This window comes from Lonchura striata, chromosome 27, assembly GCF_050655825.1.
Source record: "Lonchura striata isolate lonStrDom1 chromosome 27, ASM5065582v1, whole genome shotgun sequence".
NCBI classification, from domain to species: domain Eukaryota; kingdom Metazoa; phylum Chordata; class Aves; order Passeriformes; family Estrildidae; genus Lonchura; species Lonchura striata.
In genome coordinates, this window is record NC_140729.1 from 3,077,012 (window position 1) to 3,096,336 (window position 19,325).

General features: G+C 57.2%; 2 protein-coding genes across 11 annotated transcripts in view; one reads left to right on the forward strand and one right to left on the reverse strand.

The window, feature by feature from the left end:
* The first annotated feature begins 158 nt into the window (after window positions 1-158).
* On the forward strand, window positions 159-2,194 carry NKIRAS2 (NFKB inhibitor interacting Ras like 2). The gene is made up of 3 exons (XM_021532888.3): window positions 159-265; window positions 400-641; window positions 1,023-2,194. Exons 1-3 carry the CDS (start codon window positions 172-174, stop codon window positions 1,260-1,262), a joined length of 576 nt encoding a protein of 191 aa, XP_021388563.1. The 5' UTR covers window positions 159-171; the 3' UTR covers window positions 1,263-2,194.
* The window catches only part of ZNF385C (zinc finger protein 385C), a 61,229-nt gene continuing 44,032 nt past the window's right edge, over window positions 2,129-19,325 (reverse strand). For 7 of the 10 annotated variants that reach the window (XM_021532883.4, XM_021532886.4, XM_077788291.2 and 4 more), the window contains 7 exons: window positions 15,222-15,364; window positions 10,571-10,681; window positions 8,166-8,337; window positions 7,399-7,728; window positions 5,782-5,969; window positions 5,504-5,617; window positions 2,129-5,208 (listed from right to left, as the gene is read on the reverse strand). In XM_021532883.4, the coding sequence (XP_021388558.1) occupies window positions 4,984-5,208; window positions 5,504-5,617; window positions 5,782-5,969; window positions 7,399-7,728; window positions 8,166-8,337; window positions 10,571-10,681; window positions 15,222-15,364 (1,283 nt within the window). In that variant the 3' untranslated portion in view covers window positions 2,129-4,983. The remainder of the gene's footprint in view (window positions 5,209-5,503; window positions 5,618-5,781; window positions 5,970-7,398; window positions 7,729-8,165; window positions 8,338-10,570; window positions 10,682-15,221; window positions 15,365-19,325) is intronic. The other 3 variants (XM_085561909.1, XM_085561910.1, XM_021532884.4) reach the window with 2 other exon arrangements.

Genomic DNA, 19,325 nt, shown 5'->3' on the forward strand with positions numbered 1-19,325 from the left:
AGGAGGGCGGAACTTGACCGGGCGGTGGGCGGAGCTTGCGCCGGCCACGCCCCCTCCCGCCGCACGGCAGGGCGGCGCTGCGTGCCGCGGTCCGCCCGCCCGCAGGGGGCGCTGCGGTGCCGCCGCGCGCCTCCCGCCGCCGGTGAGGCTCGGCGGCCGCGGTGAGGCGGCATGGGCAAGAGCTGCAAGGTGGTGGTGTGCGGGCAGGCCTCGGTGGGGAAAACCTCCATCCTGGAGCAGCTGCTCTACGGGAACCATGTGGTCGGTGAGTGCGGGTGCGGCGGGCAGGTCGGGCCTGGGCAGGGCTGTCCGCCCCGAGCACCGGCCGGGACAGCTCCCGCGCTGGGCCGGGGCCGGGCCCCGGCAGCGCTCGCAGCGCCCGCTGCCCGCCCCCGGCAGGCTCGGAGATGATCGAGACCCAGGAGGACATTTACGTGGGCTCCATCGAGACGGACCGCGGCGTGCGGGAGCAGGTGCGCTTCTACGACACGCGGGGGCTGCGGGACGGGCTGGAGCTGCCCAAGCACTGCTTCTCCTGCACCGACGGATACGTGCTGGTCTACAGCACCGACAACAAGGAGTCCTTCAAGCGTGTCGAGTTGCTCAAGAAGGAGATCGACAAGTCCAAGGACAAGAAGGAGGTGAGTCCCCCCGCAGGAGGATCTGCTGCCGTGGGGCAGGTTCTCACCTTTGGTTTCTCCAGCCTGTCACAAGGTACTGATGGGTCCCTGATCTGTGAGACTCACAGGAGTAACAGGCTGTTCTCTGGGATGCTCTCTGAGTTTACAGGTGCTCAGAAGTTCCTTCCACTCTGGGGCTGGTTTGGGACACGCAGACCCTAGCAGGTGGGGAAGGGAGCACTGAGATCATTGGATTTCAAAAGGCCTTGACATGGACAGGGCCAGGCCCATCACTGAGGGTCTCCGTGGCAGGGCCAGGCCCACCACTGAGGGTCTCCATGGCAGAGCCAACCCTGCAGCTGTGTTTGGTCGTCAGGGGCCCTTCTCAACCTTTTGGAACAGGTCACCATTGTGGTTTTGGGCAACAAGTGTGACCTGCAGGAGCAGCGCCGGGTGGACCATGATGCAGCCCAGCACTGGGCCAAGGGCGAGAAGGTGAAGCTGTGGGAGGTGTCCGTGGCTGACCGGCGCACGCTGATCGAGCCCTTCATCTACCTGGCCAGCAAGATGACACAGCCACAGAGCAAGTCTGCCTTTCCCCTGAGCCGCAAGAACAAGGGCAGTGGATCCATGGATGGATGAGCCTGCTTCCCCTTCCCTTCTATTGCCACCTCCTCTTCCTCACCTTCCTGCTTTCCTTGCACCCACCTCCTGCTGAGTCCTGTCTGTGTCACAGAGCCTGTGGGAAGCAGGTGGCAGGAGGAACAATCATCCCAGGGCTAGGGATGGTCCTGGCAGATGAGAGAGGCAGTGGGACAGGAGCCACTCCTCTCCCTGCCCAGCCCCTGCAGCTGTCAGAGGTGCTACAGGAAGGTCAGGATTCACTCAGTGACCCCCTCTGCTCTCAGGTACAGGCTGGGAGAGTGGAACAGAGGCACAGCACAGGCTGGCTGGAACGTGGGCGTCAGCTCTACATCTGGAGGGAACAACTCCCTCTTTTTCTATTTCCTGATAACGTGTGGGCAGAGCCTGTTTGCTGACCCTGCCTCCAGCCAAGCAGCTCTCCTTGCCCTGCCCCAGCTGGCTCTGTGCTGCTCCCTGGCAGCTTGTCCCTTACCCTGGCAGTTTCCACTGCTCCTTTATGCACTGGAATATCCCGACATGCTGCACCAGGGAATGCCTAGAGCAGGGCAGGTGCTGTTCCTGAGGGCAGGGTGCCCAAATCCACCATTCCAGCCCTTTTCCTGAGTGCAGACTCGGCCATGAGCTTGGAGGAGATGGGGTTGTGCTTTACCTGCATACCTAGATCCTTGGAGGAGCTGGGACTGTACTTAGGCTGCACACTCCAGATGCTTTGGGCTATGGCAGCTCTCACTGCCCACCTGTCACAATGCTGCCTCCTCTCAGAACCACCATAAGACAAGGCACAGGTGTCCCAGCCCTACCCAGCAACGCTTGTTCCCTTCAGGTAGTCTGGATGTAGGAAAAGAACTGATGAAAAGCCCCAGTGTGTTTATACTTGTTCTTTTATTTACTGAGTAACACAATAAAGCGATGAGATTCGATTATCAAAATATTTTCCTTTTTTTTTTTTTCCCAACAGTTATAGTACATCAAAAAAATATACAATGAACATTACAGGAGGGTACTGGCCAAGTCCCTAGAGTCTGGATATTCCATTTTGGGCTTGTTTTGTTTTTTTTTTTTCTGGTGTTTTGAATCAAATTTCACATCACTCCAAGGTTATTTACAGAGGGCACACATTACCGAGCGCTATGGACTATCCCTACTCCTAGTACAGCATGTGCTAAGTCAAAGGCAGTAAATGCTTTGGAGAGCAGGAGGGGATTTGGGGGGATGCCATAACGGGGGTTTCTTACGCAGCTCATTGCAGTATTATTGTTACTAGAAGGAATGGCTTTCACAGGGTTAAAGTGCCAAGAACTGGTGAGGGGCAAGGAGCAGCCGTGGCTCCAGCACAGGCTTTTTGGAACAATGGAGGGGAACAGGCCCACTGGTGCCACGCGGCTCTGCAAGCTGGAGCCCAGCTGCTCCAGGCTCCCCAAGCTTCTGAGGGGCTGGGCACAACACCAGGGGCTCATGGCACAGGAGGGGACCCACTGTCCTGCTGCGATGGCTGGACTGGGGGTGACCCCAGGGGCTGGGAAGGGCACAGTGAGACGGGCAGGAATGGCTGGGGGCACCCCGGCCACGGGCTGCTTGGCACTGGGGAACGGGGACAGCGTCCCTCCTGTCCAGCCAGCACAGGCTCCTGTCCCCTGGGATGTGGGGTCCTTACGTGTCCCCTGGGCTGTGGGACCATCTCCCTATCCCTGGCCTCCCTGCTGGGAGCCTTGTTTCCCTCAGCTGCGCTCCAAGCCACATATCCCACCACTGCTGCAAGACCTTTCCATTGTCTGCATGTACAGCTGCTCAGTCTTCTCTTGGTGCCCTCTCTCTACTCTCCTCCTTCCCTGAGCAAGGGATGCCCTGAGCAGCTGAATTCATACCCAGGGGCTCCCTCACTCTCCTGTCTCTGTGGCAGGAGTACAGTGGTGGCTCCACAGTAGGTGCTACCCTGCAGGTGTGTGTGTGCTCCTTCCTGCAGCTTTCCTGCCCTTGCCAAGGCTCCAGGCCTGGCAAGCAGATCTGTTTCAGGCTCCAGGCCTGGGAAGCAGATATGTTTCAGCCATCTGAGTTGCCCATTGGCCACTTCCTGTTCAGCTCCCCGTGCCAGGACCCATCCTGAGCATCAGTGGAGCACGCTGGGCAAAATCCTTGTGAAATCCAGGCGCTGCTTATGGCCAAGACGTCAGATATGTGTGCTTGTGCGTGTGGATTCCCAGGTGCACACACCAACCCGCCTCCTCCCGAGGGCTGGGAGGGAATGGGAGTCACAGCAGAGGTCTGAACCAGGGTCTGAACCCTGGGCCAGGGATGGGACAGAGCTCAGCGTCATGTTGGTTCTTCTGCTGCCACCACTGCTCTGGCTGCAGGGATGCATCAGCACCAAAGGGAATCGCAGGCGGCCAATGCGGCGGGTGAGCTGCCCCCTGTGGGGTTGCATAGATCGGGGTGGGGTGTTCCTCCAGCGAAAGGTCCATTTGGGATGCAACTCTCTCTATGTACAGCAGCGTGCTGGGCACCCAGAGCGCCGCGGTGACAGTCCCAGACAGGTCATGGTCGGGCTGTCTGAGCACAGTGAAATGCAGAGCTATGGCCTTGGGGTCCCTCCAGAGCCTGGCACTCCGCAGGCTATGGGTGCACCTGCCACCTGATTGTCCAGGCTGCTGAAGACACCTTTGATTTCGGGAATCATCAGTAACTTCCTGGAAGCTCCTAACTGGGATGGGATTGGAGGGCTGTGCACGGCAGGTGAGCAGCAGCATTGCCTTTCACTGGAGAACTGAAAGTGCTTTAGGGACATTCACTCAGCCTCACAGCATCTCCCGGGAGGTAGGGGCAGGGCTGTCCCTGCGGTGGGACAGCGACAAGGACAGGTGCCAAGCACAGGGTCACCTCCTCAGGGAGCCAACACCAGACAAGCCTGGCGCTCCCGGCCTTGCTGGGCATGAGTAGGGCCCAGCTTGGCCACATGCCCATCGTGTGCTTCTGGGGCCAGGGCAGGGCCCGTGTGCTTTGGAGGGAGGAGGCGCTGGCCCTGGGGTCAGCTATTGCTCTCGGAGTGAGGATACGGTCAGTGTGGCCAGTGCCTGCCACCACAGGGGCTCTTTGGCTGGTGGGACATAGGGAATTGTGGGGACAGGGATCTGGTGGGTGGCACAGAAACCCCCTGCCAGCACAGGCCGGTGCAGGGCTGGCAAGGGCACAGCCAGCCCAGGCTGAAAGAGAAACTGCCAGCTTCCCACTTGTGCTGGGGTTGTTTCTCCCAGAGAGAGCTGGGCTGAGATTCCCCTCACAGTTCCCTTCCCACTGGGCTGGCAGGGACCAGAGGGATGCTCCTTGTCCCAGGGGCCAGCCAGCTCCTCTCCTTCCAGTCTGGTAACTGGGAGGGTAATGAAGAAACAGCCAGCAGGCCAAGGACAGGCAGACTTTGGCCATGAGATGGTCCTGCTGATTTGGACACTGTCCTCTTCTGTGCACTGCCTGGGTTCATCTGCTGAGCAGGGGGCCAGCACAGGCTGGGGGAGCGGTGGGGATGCGCGGCGGGGCTGGCCAGGCTCTGTTGGGGCACCTCTCTCCAGTGGGAGCCCTCTCCAAGCAGAGGAGAAGCTGGGGTTGATGTCTATGACTATGTTTCCCCACCAGCCAGGAGAGCAGGTAGCAGGAGCGCTGCCCCCAGCGCGCAGCCCCCGCAGCCCAGCCCAGCCGTGGTGGACAGAGCCTCGGAGGGCCAGCGGCTCTAGTAGGGTGCGAAGACGATGGGACCCGGCGTGGGGCGGACGTGGGCCGGCGGCGTTCGGAAAAGGGCTGGTCCGAGGATCGGGGCTTGGAACAGGGTGGTGGCAGCTGCTGGTCGCAAGGCGAGGGGTCCAGGCATGGCGCAGACAGCAGCGGCGGTGAGCGGGCTCGGCAGGAAACGGGTTGCCAGGGTTTTGGTGAGGTGCTTCTGCAAAGCCAACTTGGACTGCAGGGAGGGAGGAGGAGACACCATGAGATTGCAGAAGAGGTGCAGGAATCACAAGTGCTGCCATTGTGAATGCTGCTGCCAAAGCACTCCCAAGTTATCACCGTGCTGGCCTTCCCAGGAATAGACTCAAAACCCACTACCACAGCTCACCCTCCTGGAGGGGAGAAGCTGAGCTGTGGTGATGGAAACCAAGTTTAAGAGCAGCGGCTCCTGTAACTCACTGAAAGGATGGCTGATGGCGAGCGAGGCTCTGCGAGCAAGCCGAGCAAGTGCTGTGCAGGGAGACAGGTACCTTGAGAATACTCACTGCGAGGGCAGCATTCTTCTGCAGCTTGTTGTAGGGGCTGTACTTGGGCTTGGGTGGCTTCCCTGCCAGTCTGTCTTTGTGCCTCCGGCTGCTCATGTGCTGGGGAGGAAAACAGCTGGATCACTGGGAGCCAGGACAGCCGGGGTACTGTGTGGCTCAGGTCTGTGGGGACACCCATCACCCTGCAGGGGCCGTCAGGTACCCACACCCTGAGTCCCTGCATGCCCACACCCAGTGCCAAGGCACTCCCAGGGCATTGTCACCTGCTTGAGCTGGGTCTCAGAGTTGACGTAGATCTCGCACACTTGGCAGTGAAATGCCTTATTCTGGATGTTGATGCTGCCCTTGTTCCCAATCCGCTTGGACTTGTGCCCTGCCCGGGAGAGCAGCTTGCCCCGGCCTCGCCGCAGTTGGGTGCCGTGACCTTCCAGCATTGACTTGTGCTTGGCGCCTGGCGAGAGGGGATACTCAGCAAACCCAGCCCAGCCCCATGCCAGTGCCACAGCAGCAGGAACAGTGACCTCCAACAGCACCAACCTGTGCCCAGCAACACTCACAGGCAGAGAGCACAGGGAGCTGCCTGAGACCCCAGACTTTTACCATCGCTGCACACCCCATTCCCAAACCCTGCCAAACTGCACGTCGCAGGCAGAGCAGAGATGTTCATCTTCCCAAAGACCCCCCCCTCCATGGGCCAGCTTTGGAGAAGCTGCTATTTTGAGCGTGCGCTGGAGCCTGTCGCCTGTCCCCGGGCGTTAGCACAGTCTGCGGAGCCGGGCGCGCGTCGCCCGCCGTGCTGCAGCATCTGAGCCGTGCCCAAGGTCAGAGCGGAGCCGGCCGTGGAGCCAGGAATAGCTCAGCGGGGTCACAGCAGGTGGGGAAGGAGGAACCCAAGACCCCTACACACCTGGGGACAGGGCACTCTGTCCTGTCCCTGCCAGCGCCGGGATGGCGAGGGTGCATGGGGAGCAAGTAATTTAAGCCCCTGCTAATTCATTCTATTTTTTAAGGCGTGAAGCAAGGAGCTGTGTGACAGCCACAGAGCAGCGCCAGCCTGCAAACGTTTGTTTGTTTGTTCTTTTTCCCCAAATCAGCTCCTGAATTTGTAACTGGAGCTGACAAAAGCAAAAGGACACGTCTGCAGCTAAGCCACAGCAGTGTCCTGAGCCAACCCTGCACATGGCAGCTGCTACTGCCCCAGCAGGCAGTGGGGTGGGAGGAATTGGTTCCCAGTATTTGCTCAGCTGGGGGAGAAAAGGACCTTCCATTTAAAGTTCGGGTGCCCAATTTAAGCATCCTCTAGAGAAAGGGGCAAGCCAGGAGCTGGAACTGCAGGGCCCACAGACCCCACTGAGGATCTGTGTACCACGGCTGCCACCCCCTGCTGCCACCCTAGGGGACCAAAAGCAGCTTCCACAGCTGCCCACCCCAAAGGGCTGCCCTGCACAGCCCAGCAGTCATTTTGGGCTATGGGGCTCCACAGCTTGCTGCATTCCCAGGGGTCTTCCCCATAGGGCCAACAAGCCCAAACCACCAAGCTGTTTTGGCAAGTATTATTCTGGGTTTGGAGCAAGCCCTGGCTATCAGCTTCAAGTTAAATGGAAAATAAAGTAGCTTCAATCACTTGATTAAATGTCTTTAATTGAGACATTAACAATATGAGTGACCCTGTGAAAATTCACCCTAGAAGCTGCAGCCCAGGTAAAACCCCATGGCTTATCTGTGCAGGTCATTTTAATGAACATTTTTTAATTACAGCAATACTCATTAATGCTTGCTACTTCATTGCAAGGTTGCTATGTGGGGCATAGCTGGGCTTTGCTCAGAGCCCCGATGAAGTGGCATGGAGCCCATCCCCCTGCCCCCCATAATGTCCTTACCCGTGTTGTGAGCCTCCAGCTGGGACAGGGAGTTGACGGTCACTTTGCAGGTGGGACAATACAGGTGCTGTTTGCTCTTTTTCCCTTCTTTCTCACTCTCAGGGGCCGAGCTGATGCTGCTGCCTGACTCAGCTGCCTGTGCCTCAGCTGCCTGGGCGGACGAGGAGGCCACGCTGGTGACATCTGAGGTGCCCTCCGACAGCTCAGAGGCCGGCGGGGAGCCCAGCGGGGCAACACTGCCTGGCAGCTCCCCAGGTGATTCCTCAGTGCTGGGCACCAGCCCCAGGCTGCTGCCCTCACCCTCTGACTCCTGTGGGCTACTGGCATCAGCTGGCAGGAGGAGAAGGAAAGGGGGAAAGAGGAAAAGAGAAAGAAATGGGCAGAAAGAGAAAGTTCTCTGTGCCTGAACAGGTTTTCTGGATTTCAGGCAGCACACTTGTCTTCCCCAAGACCATCCCAGACAATGTCTGCATGCATCCATCCCTGCCGAGGGCGGCTCCTCCCCAGGTCTCTCCTATTTCAGCTGTTAGCCAGCAGTGCATGGAAGCTGGGCTCAGCTCAAAACACCGCTGCTGCCACAGCCCCATCCCTGCACGTGGCAGAGCCCTGGGGATGTGTGGGACAGGGCTCGCTCCCATACAAAACACCTCCCAGAGACACCAAATCACAGGGAAAACACCCCCTGTTCCCCCACGGGCCTGGGTGCTCAGGTGGCACCTCTGCCACCCCGACCGCAGCCTCCTCAGCCCCACACCCCCTCCTCATACCTGTGCTGCCCAGCTCCCCGCTGCCCACAGGGCTGGGGGCCAGCTCGGCCGTGCTGTCCTGGCCAGGGGTCCCCGCTGCAGCCCCCACCACCTTCTGCTTGTTCTTCATGGCCTCGATGGCCTTCAGCCTCCGGGCGTGCTTGTGGCCCTTGTAGTGGGCTTCAGCCTGGTTCTGGGGGGAGAGAGCACGGCCAAGTCACTGCTGTGAACAGACAGACAGATGGACACGGCGAGGGCAGGGCACGGGCTCAGAGCCGCCATGTGGCCGCTCAGGCATGTTCCTAGTGCAGCCACCTTACCTGGTGGCATCCACGCCCAGGGTAGAACCACGGCAAAGGGGTGGTGGCAGTGGGGTGTAAAATAGAGGGGTGTTGGCAGTGGGGTGTAGCACAGGGGTTTTGGCAGTGGGGTGTAGGACAGAGGGGTGTTGGCAGTGGGGTGTAGCACAGAGGGGTGTTGGGAATGAGGTGTAGCACAGAGGGTTTTGGCAGTGGGGTGTAGCACAGAAGGGTTGTGGCAGTGGCGTGTAGCACAGAGGGGTGTTTGGAATGGGGTGCAGCACAGAGGGGTATTGGGAATGAGGTGTAGCACACGGGTTTTGGCAGTGGGATGTAGCACAGGGGTTTTGGCAGTGGTGTGTAGGACAGAGGGGTGTTGGCAGTGGGGTGTAGCACAGAGGGATGTTGGGAATGAGGTGTAGCACAGGGGTTTTGGCAGTGGTGTGTAGGACAGAGGGGTGTTGGCAGTGGGGTGTAGCACAGGGGTTTTGGCAGTGGGGTGTAGCACAGAGGGGTGTTGGGAATGGGGTGTATCACAGAAGGGTGTTGGGAATGGGGTGTAGCACAGGGGTTTTGGCAGTGTGGTGCAGCACAGAAGGGTTTTGGCAGTGGTGTGTAGGACAGAGGGGTGTTTGGAATGGGGTGTAGCACAGGGGTTTTGGCAGTGGGGTGTAGCACAGAGGGGTGTTGGCAGTGGGGTGTAGCACAGAGGGGTTTTGGCAGTGGGGTGTAGCACAGAGGGTGTTGGCAGTGGGGTGTAGCACAGGGGTTTTGGCAGTGGGGTGTAGCACAGAGGGGTGTTGGGAATGGGGTGTAGCACAGCGGTTTTGGCAGTGGGGTGTAGCACAGAGGGGTGTTGGGAATGGGGTGTAGCACAGCGGTTTTGGCAGTGGGGTGTAGCTCAGAGTCATTTCCCTCCTCTCCCCAGCCTGCTCTGACACCAACAGATTGAGGCCAAGGTATCAGTCTCTAAGACATCACCACATTGCTTGCTTGGCGAGATAAGGACCCTGCTCTGATTGAATGCATCAAGTCACTCCTAAAAGCAGCTTTCAGGCAGAATTTATGACTCCAGAAATGTACAATTGTTGCTGTAAAAATGAAATAAAGAGGTTTTTTGGTGGGGAGGACACATCACCCACTGTATCCTAAGGGGTGTCCAACACATGGTTCACGTCCCCAGCTCCTCTCTCTCAGTAAACGCTGGGTAATGAAGCGTGACTCTGATGGATTCATGTCTGCACCAAACTGATAAAAATGACCACCAAAAAAATCCCCTCAACACTGGTGTCCTCCCAACAGGGACAATGCTGCATTGTCCCCCAAAACAACCCCTGTTTGGCAATTTATGGAGTGGAACCCCAGTATGAATTAGACACTGTACCCCTGAGTAGGACGGATTAATTTGCACAGCATTCCTGGGGGCCAGCTGAGGATTTCTGGGCTCAGGAGGGGGAAGCATCCTACCCCATCCCTTCCCTTCCCTCTCCCTGTGGCTTTCTAAGGGCTGGGAATGGGAGCTGGGGCTGTGGCTGGTACGTGGGAAAGCGAAGGGCGAGTCCAAGCGTGATGCCTCATTAGCAAGGACAATAAACTCCCCCTGGATAACAGGGCTGGAACGGGGCTGGGTGCAGCCAAAGTAGGTCACAGCCTCTATGCTGGAACACCCGTGGGCTGTGAGGGTCTGGGCCAGCCAGGGGGACCTGGAAGGACATGGGCAGAGTGGGAATGGGGGCATGGGGTGCTCGTGGGGGCACTGGGAGCACACTGTGGGACCGACGCTCCTGGCACAGCACCTCTAGCTGGGAAGCAGCCGGAAACAGGGAAGCAATGAGCAATGAAGGAAGCAATGCTTTTTCTGAGCTGCTTGGCCATGCAGTGGAATCATGAAGCCCAGAACCAGGGAATTTTGCTGGCAGAGCAGCATCAGCCCCAGGCACTGCAGATCCAGCATGGCCAGGCTGGGATGGCTCCTCTGCAGAGCAGCTCAGTAGCCCACAGCCCCCGTGGGACACCAGGCACCGGCAGCTCCGGTGGGTGAGACTGACCCAGTGCTGGGGATGCCCCTGCCAGGGGCTGGCCCTGTGCCCCCTCCTCACTCCCAGCCCCATGTGTGGCCCCTCTTACGGCAGAGTTGAAGCGCAGGTGGCAGATGTTGCAGGAGATGAACTGCTTCTTCTTGAGCGGGGCCGGCACGCCGAAGGTGTGGCTGATCACCGCCTTCTGCACTGGGTCCATCTGGAAGGGGAAGGGGAGGGAGGGCTGGGTGCTGTGTCCTGATGGCTGCCCCAGCGTGGCACCGTGCCCTGGTGACCCCCACGCCTGTCACACTCCCCAGGAGCCACTGCCAGTGCCACAGAGCTCACAGTGGGTGGCTGGAATGAGTAAGGGGCTGCATCTGCCGAGGAGCCCTGCGGCCATGGAGGCTCCCCTGCACAGGGCAATGTGCTTGGTCAACACTGGCTCCTGTCCTGCTTAAACCATACCTGAACCCATCAAATCCACCAGCTCCCAGTGCTGGCTGTGGTCTGGCAGAAGGGATGAGGCCCCATCTGCACCAATGTGTGCCCAAGTCCTCTCTCCCCACACACAGACATTTGTGTCACAGGTGGCAAATTACCAGTTTCTGTCTGAACCTCAGTGGCTCCCCTTAACCTCAGCAGGAGCAGAACCTACCAAAATGGGGGGCAGAGGTGGCCAAAACAAGCATCTGGCCATTCATTCTCCATGTGCTCCTCACCAGAGAGTTGGGATGTCCCCATGCAATGCCAAAGGCATGAGCAGGGCCATGTGTGCCAGACCATAGGACACCGACAGCCCAACTGGGTGCAAGGGCAGGAGGGACACCAGTGCTGGCTGCCACAGCCACAGCTCAACCACGATACAGTGCCCACAAAAGCTCCTCTGGGCTGCCCCACTGCTGCCCAGATGTGCTTTTCACACGCTCAAACCCAACAATGACAACTCGGTCACCATGCAGGGCACACACAGAACCTGCCAGGAGCCATGTCTGTCCTCCAGCCCGCCCAGGGCTGTGGTGGGGCCAAGCATGTGGCCAGTGCCAGGCCCCAGCCCTTCTGTCTCGCCTCAGGGCTCGGCCTCATTCCACAGCCCAAGCACCAAACTGCTTCCAAAAGCCATAATTGTTTTTAACAAAATGCATTTATTAAGGAAGAAAACATAAGAATAACCTCTTTGTCTGAGCGTGGCTCCAATCTATAATGCAAGTATTGTTCCCTTCCCTGTGGCACAGGGAGATTATCTTATCTGAGTCCTGCTGTCAGAAGAGCCCGGGGTTTTCAGCGATCGTATTTCTCTGCAAAGCTATTTCACTGCCGAGACAGGTGCATCAGTCTTCGAGGCACATGCCTGGACAACAGCACCATTATCAAGACCCCAAATTCCTTTCCAGGAGTGAGCAGAATGGTAAAAGCAGGTGATTAATGAAGTGCCTGTTTGCTATGAAATTTTACTCACTTATCTGGCATATAAATGAAGAAGCATTTGGGGTTCAGCAGAGACCTGGAGGAAGCTACAGATGGCCAAGATGCTGCTCCACGCATGACAACAAACATTGCAATGTGCTGCGGGCAGCACCCCCATGCTCCTGGACTGCTGGGCCAGTACTTGTTTTCCAGAGAAACACCCACCTTTCCATTCAGGAAAGAAAAATGTCTTCAACCTTCCCAGCAGTCTCAGCCACCAGGCTCCAGCTGGTTGCTCCCACCAGCTCCCACCAAACAACACTGGCACCCACTGAGCACTGCCAGCTCCCATGGGCTCATCCCCACCCTGAGCAGGGTGGGGATCAGAGGAGGATGCAGAGGAAAGGGAGATGCTGGCATAAGGACACAAATGAGGCCAGGGACAGTCTTGGCTCATCTCAAACCTGCCAGTGAAGCCAGTGGCAGCAGGGCCACATCTGAGCCTCAACTACACAGTGGTGGTGCTGAACAGTCCCAGTACAGGGTCTTCTCATCCTCCTGGGGTTATGCCAGGGTGATGGCACCAACCTGGGTCTTTCCACCCTCTGTGCTTTTGCCAAGTCCACCCTGTGGCACAGCAAGGAGCTGTGTCCACCAGAGCACCCGCGACTGCTCTGGGCAGGCACAGGGCTCATGAGCTCCCGGGGGCTGGGCTGGCCAGCACACTCAGACCTGGCTCCTCACCCCAGCCCCAGGCACCCCAGCCAAGGCACGTGGTGCCACTGCTGCTCCTGCTGTCCCCAAGGGAGCACAAGCAGTGTTCCAGCTGCCCACCCTCACAGGAGCTCACATGGTCCCAGGTGCTTTGCCAGAAGCCCAGCCCAGCTCCAGCCCACACTAAGCGTATCTGAAGCGTGGTGCCACCTGAGACGCCTTGTGCTTCTCCCCAAAAACAAACACAAAAATCCCTTTATCCCTCCCTGCCGCATGCCCTCACAGCTCTCTCAGATATGGAAAAGTCCCCCCACCTCCCATGGGGCTGGCAGGGGCTGTGCTGCAGCTGTACCTACCAGTGCCTGCAGCCAGGCATTGAGGCTCTTCCTGGAGGTTTCCAAAAGAATGGAGCCAGTAACAGAGGTGGCTTTGGGCACCGCAGTCTTTGGGAATAGAGATCCTGGCTTTATAGTCAATTCGTATTGACTCACATTACTTTATTTATCCCTGGATGTTCCTGCAGATATAAATAGCGATCGCTGTGCCCAGCTCCCTGCGGCCGCTGAGGTCAGGGGCAGGAATTCACAGGGATGCAGCATCCCTTCAGATCGTGTCTGCTGACTGAGTTTTACGAGGCGCTGCTGGGTCCTGGGGATTTGCAACATCCCAAGCTAAGGGAAGGGCCTTTGGAGCAAGGAACGTGCCTCTAGTGCTGTTAGGGGTTTTTTCCCCTGGTTGTTGCTCTAAGTGACAGGAGGCAGCTTGGAAAGGTTTTGTTGGCTCCAGAGTAAAACATCTGCTGGGTTCATGGGAGCCCTGTGACCTGCTTGGAGTGCAGAGTGTTCTGCTGGGCAGTGCAAACAGCTCCTGCTCTGCAGGGCACTGCTGAGCCCCCACAGCATCACCAGAGATGCAGGGCACGACAGGGGAACCCCCAGATCCTGCTGCAGAGCAGCTGCAATGTGGCAGCGACCTCAGCAAGGGGCAGACCCTGACTGCTCCATCCCTCTCTCCTCACTGAGGCTCAAGTGGAGCTGACCAGCCTGGCTCAGGAGACGGGGATGTTCCAGCCCTACATCCTGAGGGATGGAGCCCCTGCTCTGGCTCCTCCAGAGCTGCCAGACCAGCTCAGGCTGCAGGGATGCTCCAGCCCTTCATCCTGTGGGAGGGAAGCTCTGCTCTGGCTCCTCCAGAGCCACTTGGCACGCCCTGAACCCCACCCAGCCTCCTTTGGCCACATCCCCAGCACAGACACTCCCCAAAGGGCAGCTCCTGCTCCCGGACCATCAGCCAGCAGCACACACTGGGCTCAGGTCTGAGCTCAGAGTGGTTGACTCCAGGTCCCCAGATGGTTGGGACAGCCTCCCCTGGCATCTCTGTCCGTGTCCAACCCATCCTCTGTGTTAGAAGCCCACATGGAGCACAGCAGCCGTGTGACACTGCGTGGCTCCAGCAAGTACCAGATCCATTTTCCAAATTACTGATTTTTTTAAAGCAACAGCCGTGGGTGAACACGCACTGGGGCAGCGGCAGGTGGGAGCCAAGAGGAGAGGACAACAGGCGTTGGGTCAAGTTCACTTCTGATTCCAGCGACTAAAAAAAGAGTCCAGACAAAAAGCAGGAGCTACAATGGCATCAAAACCCCTCCTGTCCTGTGTTCCAGCTCATTAGCCCGGGGAGAGGCTGGGCTGGGGCTTCAAAAGAGCTTAAAGGACTCAGACGCCTGAATCCCATTCAAAAGCAACAGGAATCCTGCGCCTAATTTCTGAGCTGTCTGTGAGGATCTCAGTGATAATTTGCACCTTCTGAGCACGTTGAAGCTCAAAGCCACTCACAAAAGGCCAGTGAGCAGGGAGGGGGTTCAGGAAAGTTTAATTTCCAGGCTCATGAGAGAAAACAACGGGCATTGACTGAACCCCAGAACACTGGTGTGAAGTGCTGCAGGGGCAGAGATGGGGAGCAGTCCCCGGGCCCACTGCCCTTCCCAGAACACAGCCTCCTCCACAACATTTCTAGGCAGCACCCAGGGGTTACAGAGACCCCCACGGGGCTGGGACCAGCCTGGGGGAGCGGTGCAGCATGGGGAGAAAACCATTTCACACCCGACACGGTGGTGAGTCCTTGGTCACATCCATGGCATTTAACTGTCTAATGGAACATCTCTAAAGATGTGTGTCATTGCCCACTCCAGGCACCTGGCTTGGTAGTCCAAGGTCAGGGACCTGGAGCCCAAATGGGAACAGCCCCTCAGCACTGACTCCCCCAATATCCATGGCACCAGCCACATTCCTCATATCTGTAGCACATTCTCTCTCTTTCTTTTCTTTTCCTTATTTAATTTTCAACTAATGAACTCCTCTCCAGAGCTACTTTATTACTATTGATTCCAGGGGCAAAATCCAATTGATCTTGGTTAAAATGAACCATGTTTTTAATTCTGGTACTGACAGACGCTGGCTTGGCAGGAACCTCTCTGAGCTAAGGGCAAAATGGGCATGTTGAACTGGCATCCAGCAGCCAAAGACCTCAGGAATTAAACCAGGTAGGGTTTAAGGAGTGGTGCCATGCAGAGGATGGCCTGCTGTAGGGGAGGAGAGATCTAGCAGCCGATGCCCATCCTCTCCTCCCTGGGGACTCACCGTGTTGAAGTTGGGGAAGAGGTTGAGCGGTGATGTCCCGTTGAGCCTGAAGGTCAGAAAGTGCTTGATGTCCAAGGGGGGATGAAGAGGCCGACCAGGGATGGGCAACGATGCTAAGAGGGGGCTGCTGTGACCGGAGGGACCTGGGCAGGCAGAGGGAGAGAGCAGAGTTAGCACTGTGATCCCTGTTCGCTGCAGGAGGACAGAGTACACCAGACACGGCACCTGGGGACATCTGCCATGGACTACAGAACCCTCCCAAAGAGCAGCCCCAGCCCAGGGTGGCTCTGGGAACCTCTTTGCCTTCCAGGCTCCAAACCAGCACACCAGCTCGAAGCTGGATGCAATCACCACAGCGTGGGCACCTGGAGGAGTCCGAAGCCTCAAAAGGTGCCCAAACCTCCCCCAGGGAAGCAGCTCTTCCCCTGGGCTCTCCCACGGAGCCACACAGCCCTGGGTTCCCCCACACCAGCATCCCAAAGGCTCCTCACTGGGGCTGGTGAGGTTTTGGCTGGGGACAGAGGCTGAGCTGCCCCCACTCCTGCGGCACAGCCGCCACTCCCCGTCCCCCGCAAACGAACCACGCGCTCCAGCGTGAGGTTTAAAAATAGCCCAGAGTTATTAATAATGTTCTGTTTCAATAGAAAACACCCGTGGGACACGGGAGGAGGGAAGGAAGGCCAAGCAGAGACGTGTCTCCAGCCTGCTCCCCATCCCAACTCGGACTCATCACACATGATGAGCGCAGGAAAGCATCCTGCAAGTGGCAGAGGGAGATCCTGCCCAGCTCTGGGAGCAAGGAGGGGAGAAAGCTAAAATAAAAAAAAATTAACTAATCAAACACAATAAATAAGAAATTATTTTAGAGTGCAGTGAGTCAGAAGAGCCCATTCACATCCCACATGGCTTCACAACTGCTCCAACCCACCCAAAGCCCCATCCTTTTCCTGCAGCAAGGACAAGATCAATGTTCCTCAGTCCTCTGGATTTTTTTGAGGTTTGGGCTCTTTTCCACCTGAAAGGCATCATGAATCCTTTGACCCAGCACAGCACAACCCCACCTCACCACCCCCCTGGAGCTGAGAATACTCTTGTGGGAGGCTGACTGGCCAGTCCCCACTCCCACAGCAGAAACACTCTCCACCAGCACCTCTTGTGACAGCCGACAGCCCCCATCCCCCCACACCCTGACGCCAGCTGTGCAGAACGAGGATCCCAGGCTGGTGCTGCTCCTCACGCTGCTCCACACCCCATCCAGCCTGGTGCAGGATGCGAGACACGCATCTGAAATTCCAAGTTTGAGAGGTTCCCTGGATTTGAGCAGCCAGCGCTCGTCGCCAGCCCCACGGGCACCAACGACCTCTTTCTGGGCGAGCGCACGCGGAGGCTCTGCCGGAGCCATCCCCAAGCCAGGCCTGACTCCGGGGAGGAATTACAGTTTGCTTCATCGGGCGTGCACTGATCGAGTTAATTCCAGAGTCGCCCAGAAGGGAAATCTGCGAAACCGCTTAAAAATAAATAAATAACATTACAGCAGCAGCGAGCGGGACTGGGTGAGGGGTGCATAATTAACCTTCTGAGGCGTGAAGCAGCGTTTCTACATCAAATCATTTGAGACGGCTGGGCTGGCGCCAGAGGAGCTGCCCTGGGACCCCCCAGCACACGCAGCCAGGGCCCCACGCGAGAGCAGCGAAGGCATTTGGGGCTCAGTCATGAGGGGTGCCACTCATCACAGCCCATGCAATTTGTATGGACTGCACTGGCCTTAAAAATATAAAATATACATACATACATACATACATACATACACACTTACATACATATATATATATTTATTTATTTATTTATTTTTATATGTATATATATGTATATATGTGTTTTAATATTTATATATATTTATATATTTAATGTATTTTATATAGATATATAAAATATATTTATATATATATTAAAATATGAAAAAAATATATATAGGAGGAACAAGAGGTGGGTGATCACCTTATCCCCAAAATCAGTGACTACAAGAAGTGATGCTGCAGCTCAGCTAATGCTTGGGCTGAAGGGTTCACTCCCTGGGGAGCAGCTCCTGCACTGGGCAGGCACAGGACGAGTGCTGAGGGGACACAGACTCCCAGGATCGGCCACCACCTGCAGCAGCTGCTGCCCACCAATGGTACAGAGAAGATACACCAACCTCTTTGGCACATCCTTGAGCTCAAATTTGTGGATTAAACACATTTCCGGACTGGGATAAACCAGGCAGTTAGAGAGAGCTCAGAAACCCCTGTGAGACCCTGCAGATGGGCAGGTCTTTTCTCACTTGGCTTTGTCCCTGAAGCAGACAAGACCACGAGGAGCAGGAAGAGGGCTCAGGCCACCCCAGTGAAGCTCCCAGCATGTCACAACACCCCCTGGGGCACCCACAGGATGCTCTTGGAGCACCTTTCCAAGGTTACAGGGCCATGGCATTGTGGGTCCTGCCTTACCTTTGCTGCAGGGCAGATTCCAGCAGCAGCTGAGGGCAGTATTTTTAGGTATTAATTAGCCACTCAATTAAGGAGATTTGCTTTTGGGAGAGTGGCAGGGTCCCAGGTCTGTATAGAATGACACGACCTTAGGCAAGGTGACAGGCACGGCCAGCAGCAGGTGGGGCTGTGCTGGGGGAACAAGCCCCCAGTGGTTCAGCTTTTTGTCACAGCTCCTGCTCTGTCTCCCCCCACTTTGGCAGAGCAGCCCCCACCTCCACAGCAAATGCTGCTGCTCTGGCACTGCTGGTCCTCCTGGACAGGACATGCTCCAGGCTCTGCAGAGCATTCCAAGGGGCTGGTACAAGGAGAGGAGCACAGGAACCACATGCTCCTGGTGTGAGCATCTGCTGCAGTTTGAGGGGGGGTGTCTCTGTGCCACCCCCAGTCCACAGGTACGGTCCAGGCCTGACCAAGAGATGTCAAAGCCACAAAGTCCCTGAGGTGGTGCCACGTGTCTGATGTCTGGGCTCAGCCACAGACACCAGAGCCTGAACATTCTCCTCCTGGGGCTCAGCCCTTTCCCAGCCCTCTGGAGCTCAGCCCAGTTCCTGTCCCACAGACAAGTGACTTTTGTAGGGATCCCTTGGAATTTAAAGGAATTTCCAGCCCTACATTTAACCAAACTCACCTGAACTGTGTCTGGCTGTCGCCCCCAGCCTGTCCCCCACCCCTTCACCCTTCACAGCCACTGGACACACACCTGCAGCAGGCTTTTCTCCTGGTCCCTGTGAGGCAGAGCAGAGCAACTGTTGAGCTCTGTCACCTGCCTGTGTGAAGCTCCCCGAGCTGCCTGTGCAGGCGGCGGGGCCAGCGCTGCAGGTTCTCACACCAACACGAGTCTGCCAGGACCCATCTCCGCAGACGCCGCTGCCTCAGCGAGCATCTGGCGCGGAGTCTGCCCAGGCCAGATGGAGATGGAGCTGTTTATTCACAGAGAGGCTCCCTCCTGGCCTGGGAGATGTTCTCAGCAATTTTTGATGGTGTCTCTAAATCCTTAGGCGGGGCTTTAAAGCTTTTGTCTCTGGCCAAGCATGTTTCCAGGAGGCTCCCCAATGCCAAAGGCTGATGGCCAGAGAAGAGGAGCAACCCCCAGTCACAACGCTGGACCATGATGGCAGCACCAGTGCAGCCCCAGCACCTCTGGGATCTGGACTAGGAACAGATTGCATTGCATTGGACTCCCAGAGCAACCAGACCTGGACTGTGAGGCAGCAGATCTGCTACATCCTCCCATTTCCAGCTTTTAGCAGCCCCAGCAGAGGACCTGGTGCTCAGGATTCAACTGAGGTAATGCTTCATGATGCTGTACTGGGTTTATTGCTGATTAGAATCAGTCTGAAGTGAAGGAAACCCTCCAAGTCAAAGCCAGCAAAGCCCCATCACACCAGAACAGCACCCCAGCCCCACTGGGACCACCACACCCGTGGGCAGAGGGCCCCGAGCTCCTGGCTGCTGCAGGCACCAACAGCTCTGCCCACCTTGGGATAGAGAGTAACACTTCAGAGCAGAAATACAAGCTGAAAACCTCCAGCTGGTCCCAAAAGCAGTTGTTGAAGGACTTTCTCCTAGACTGCAG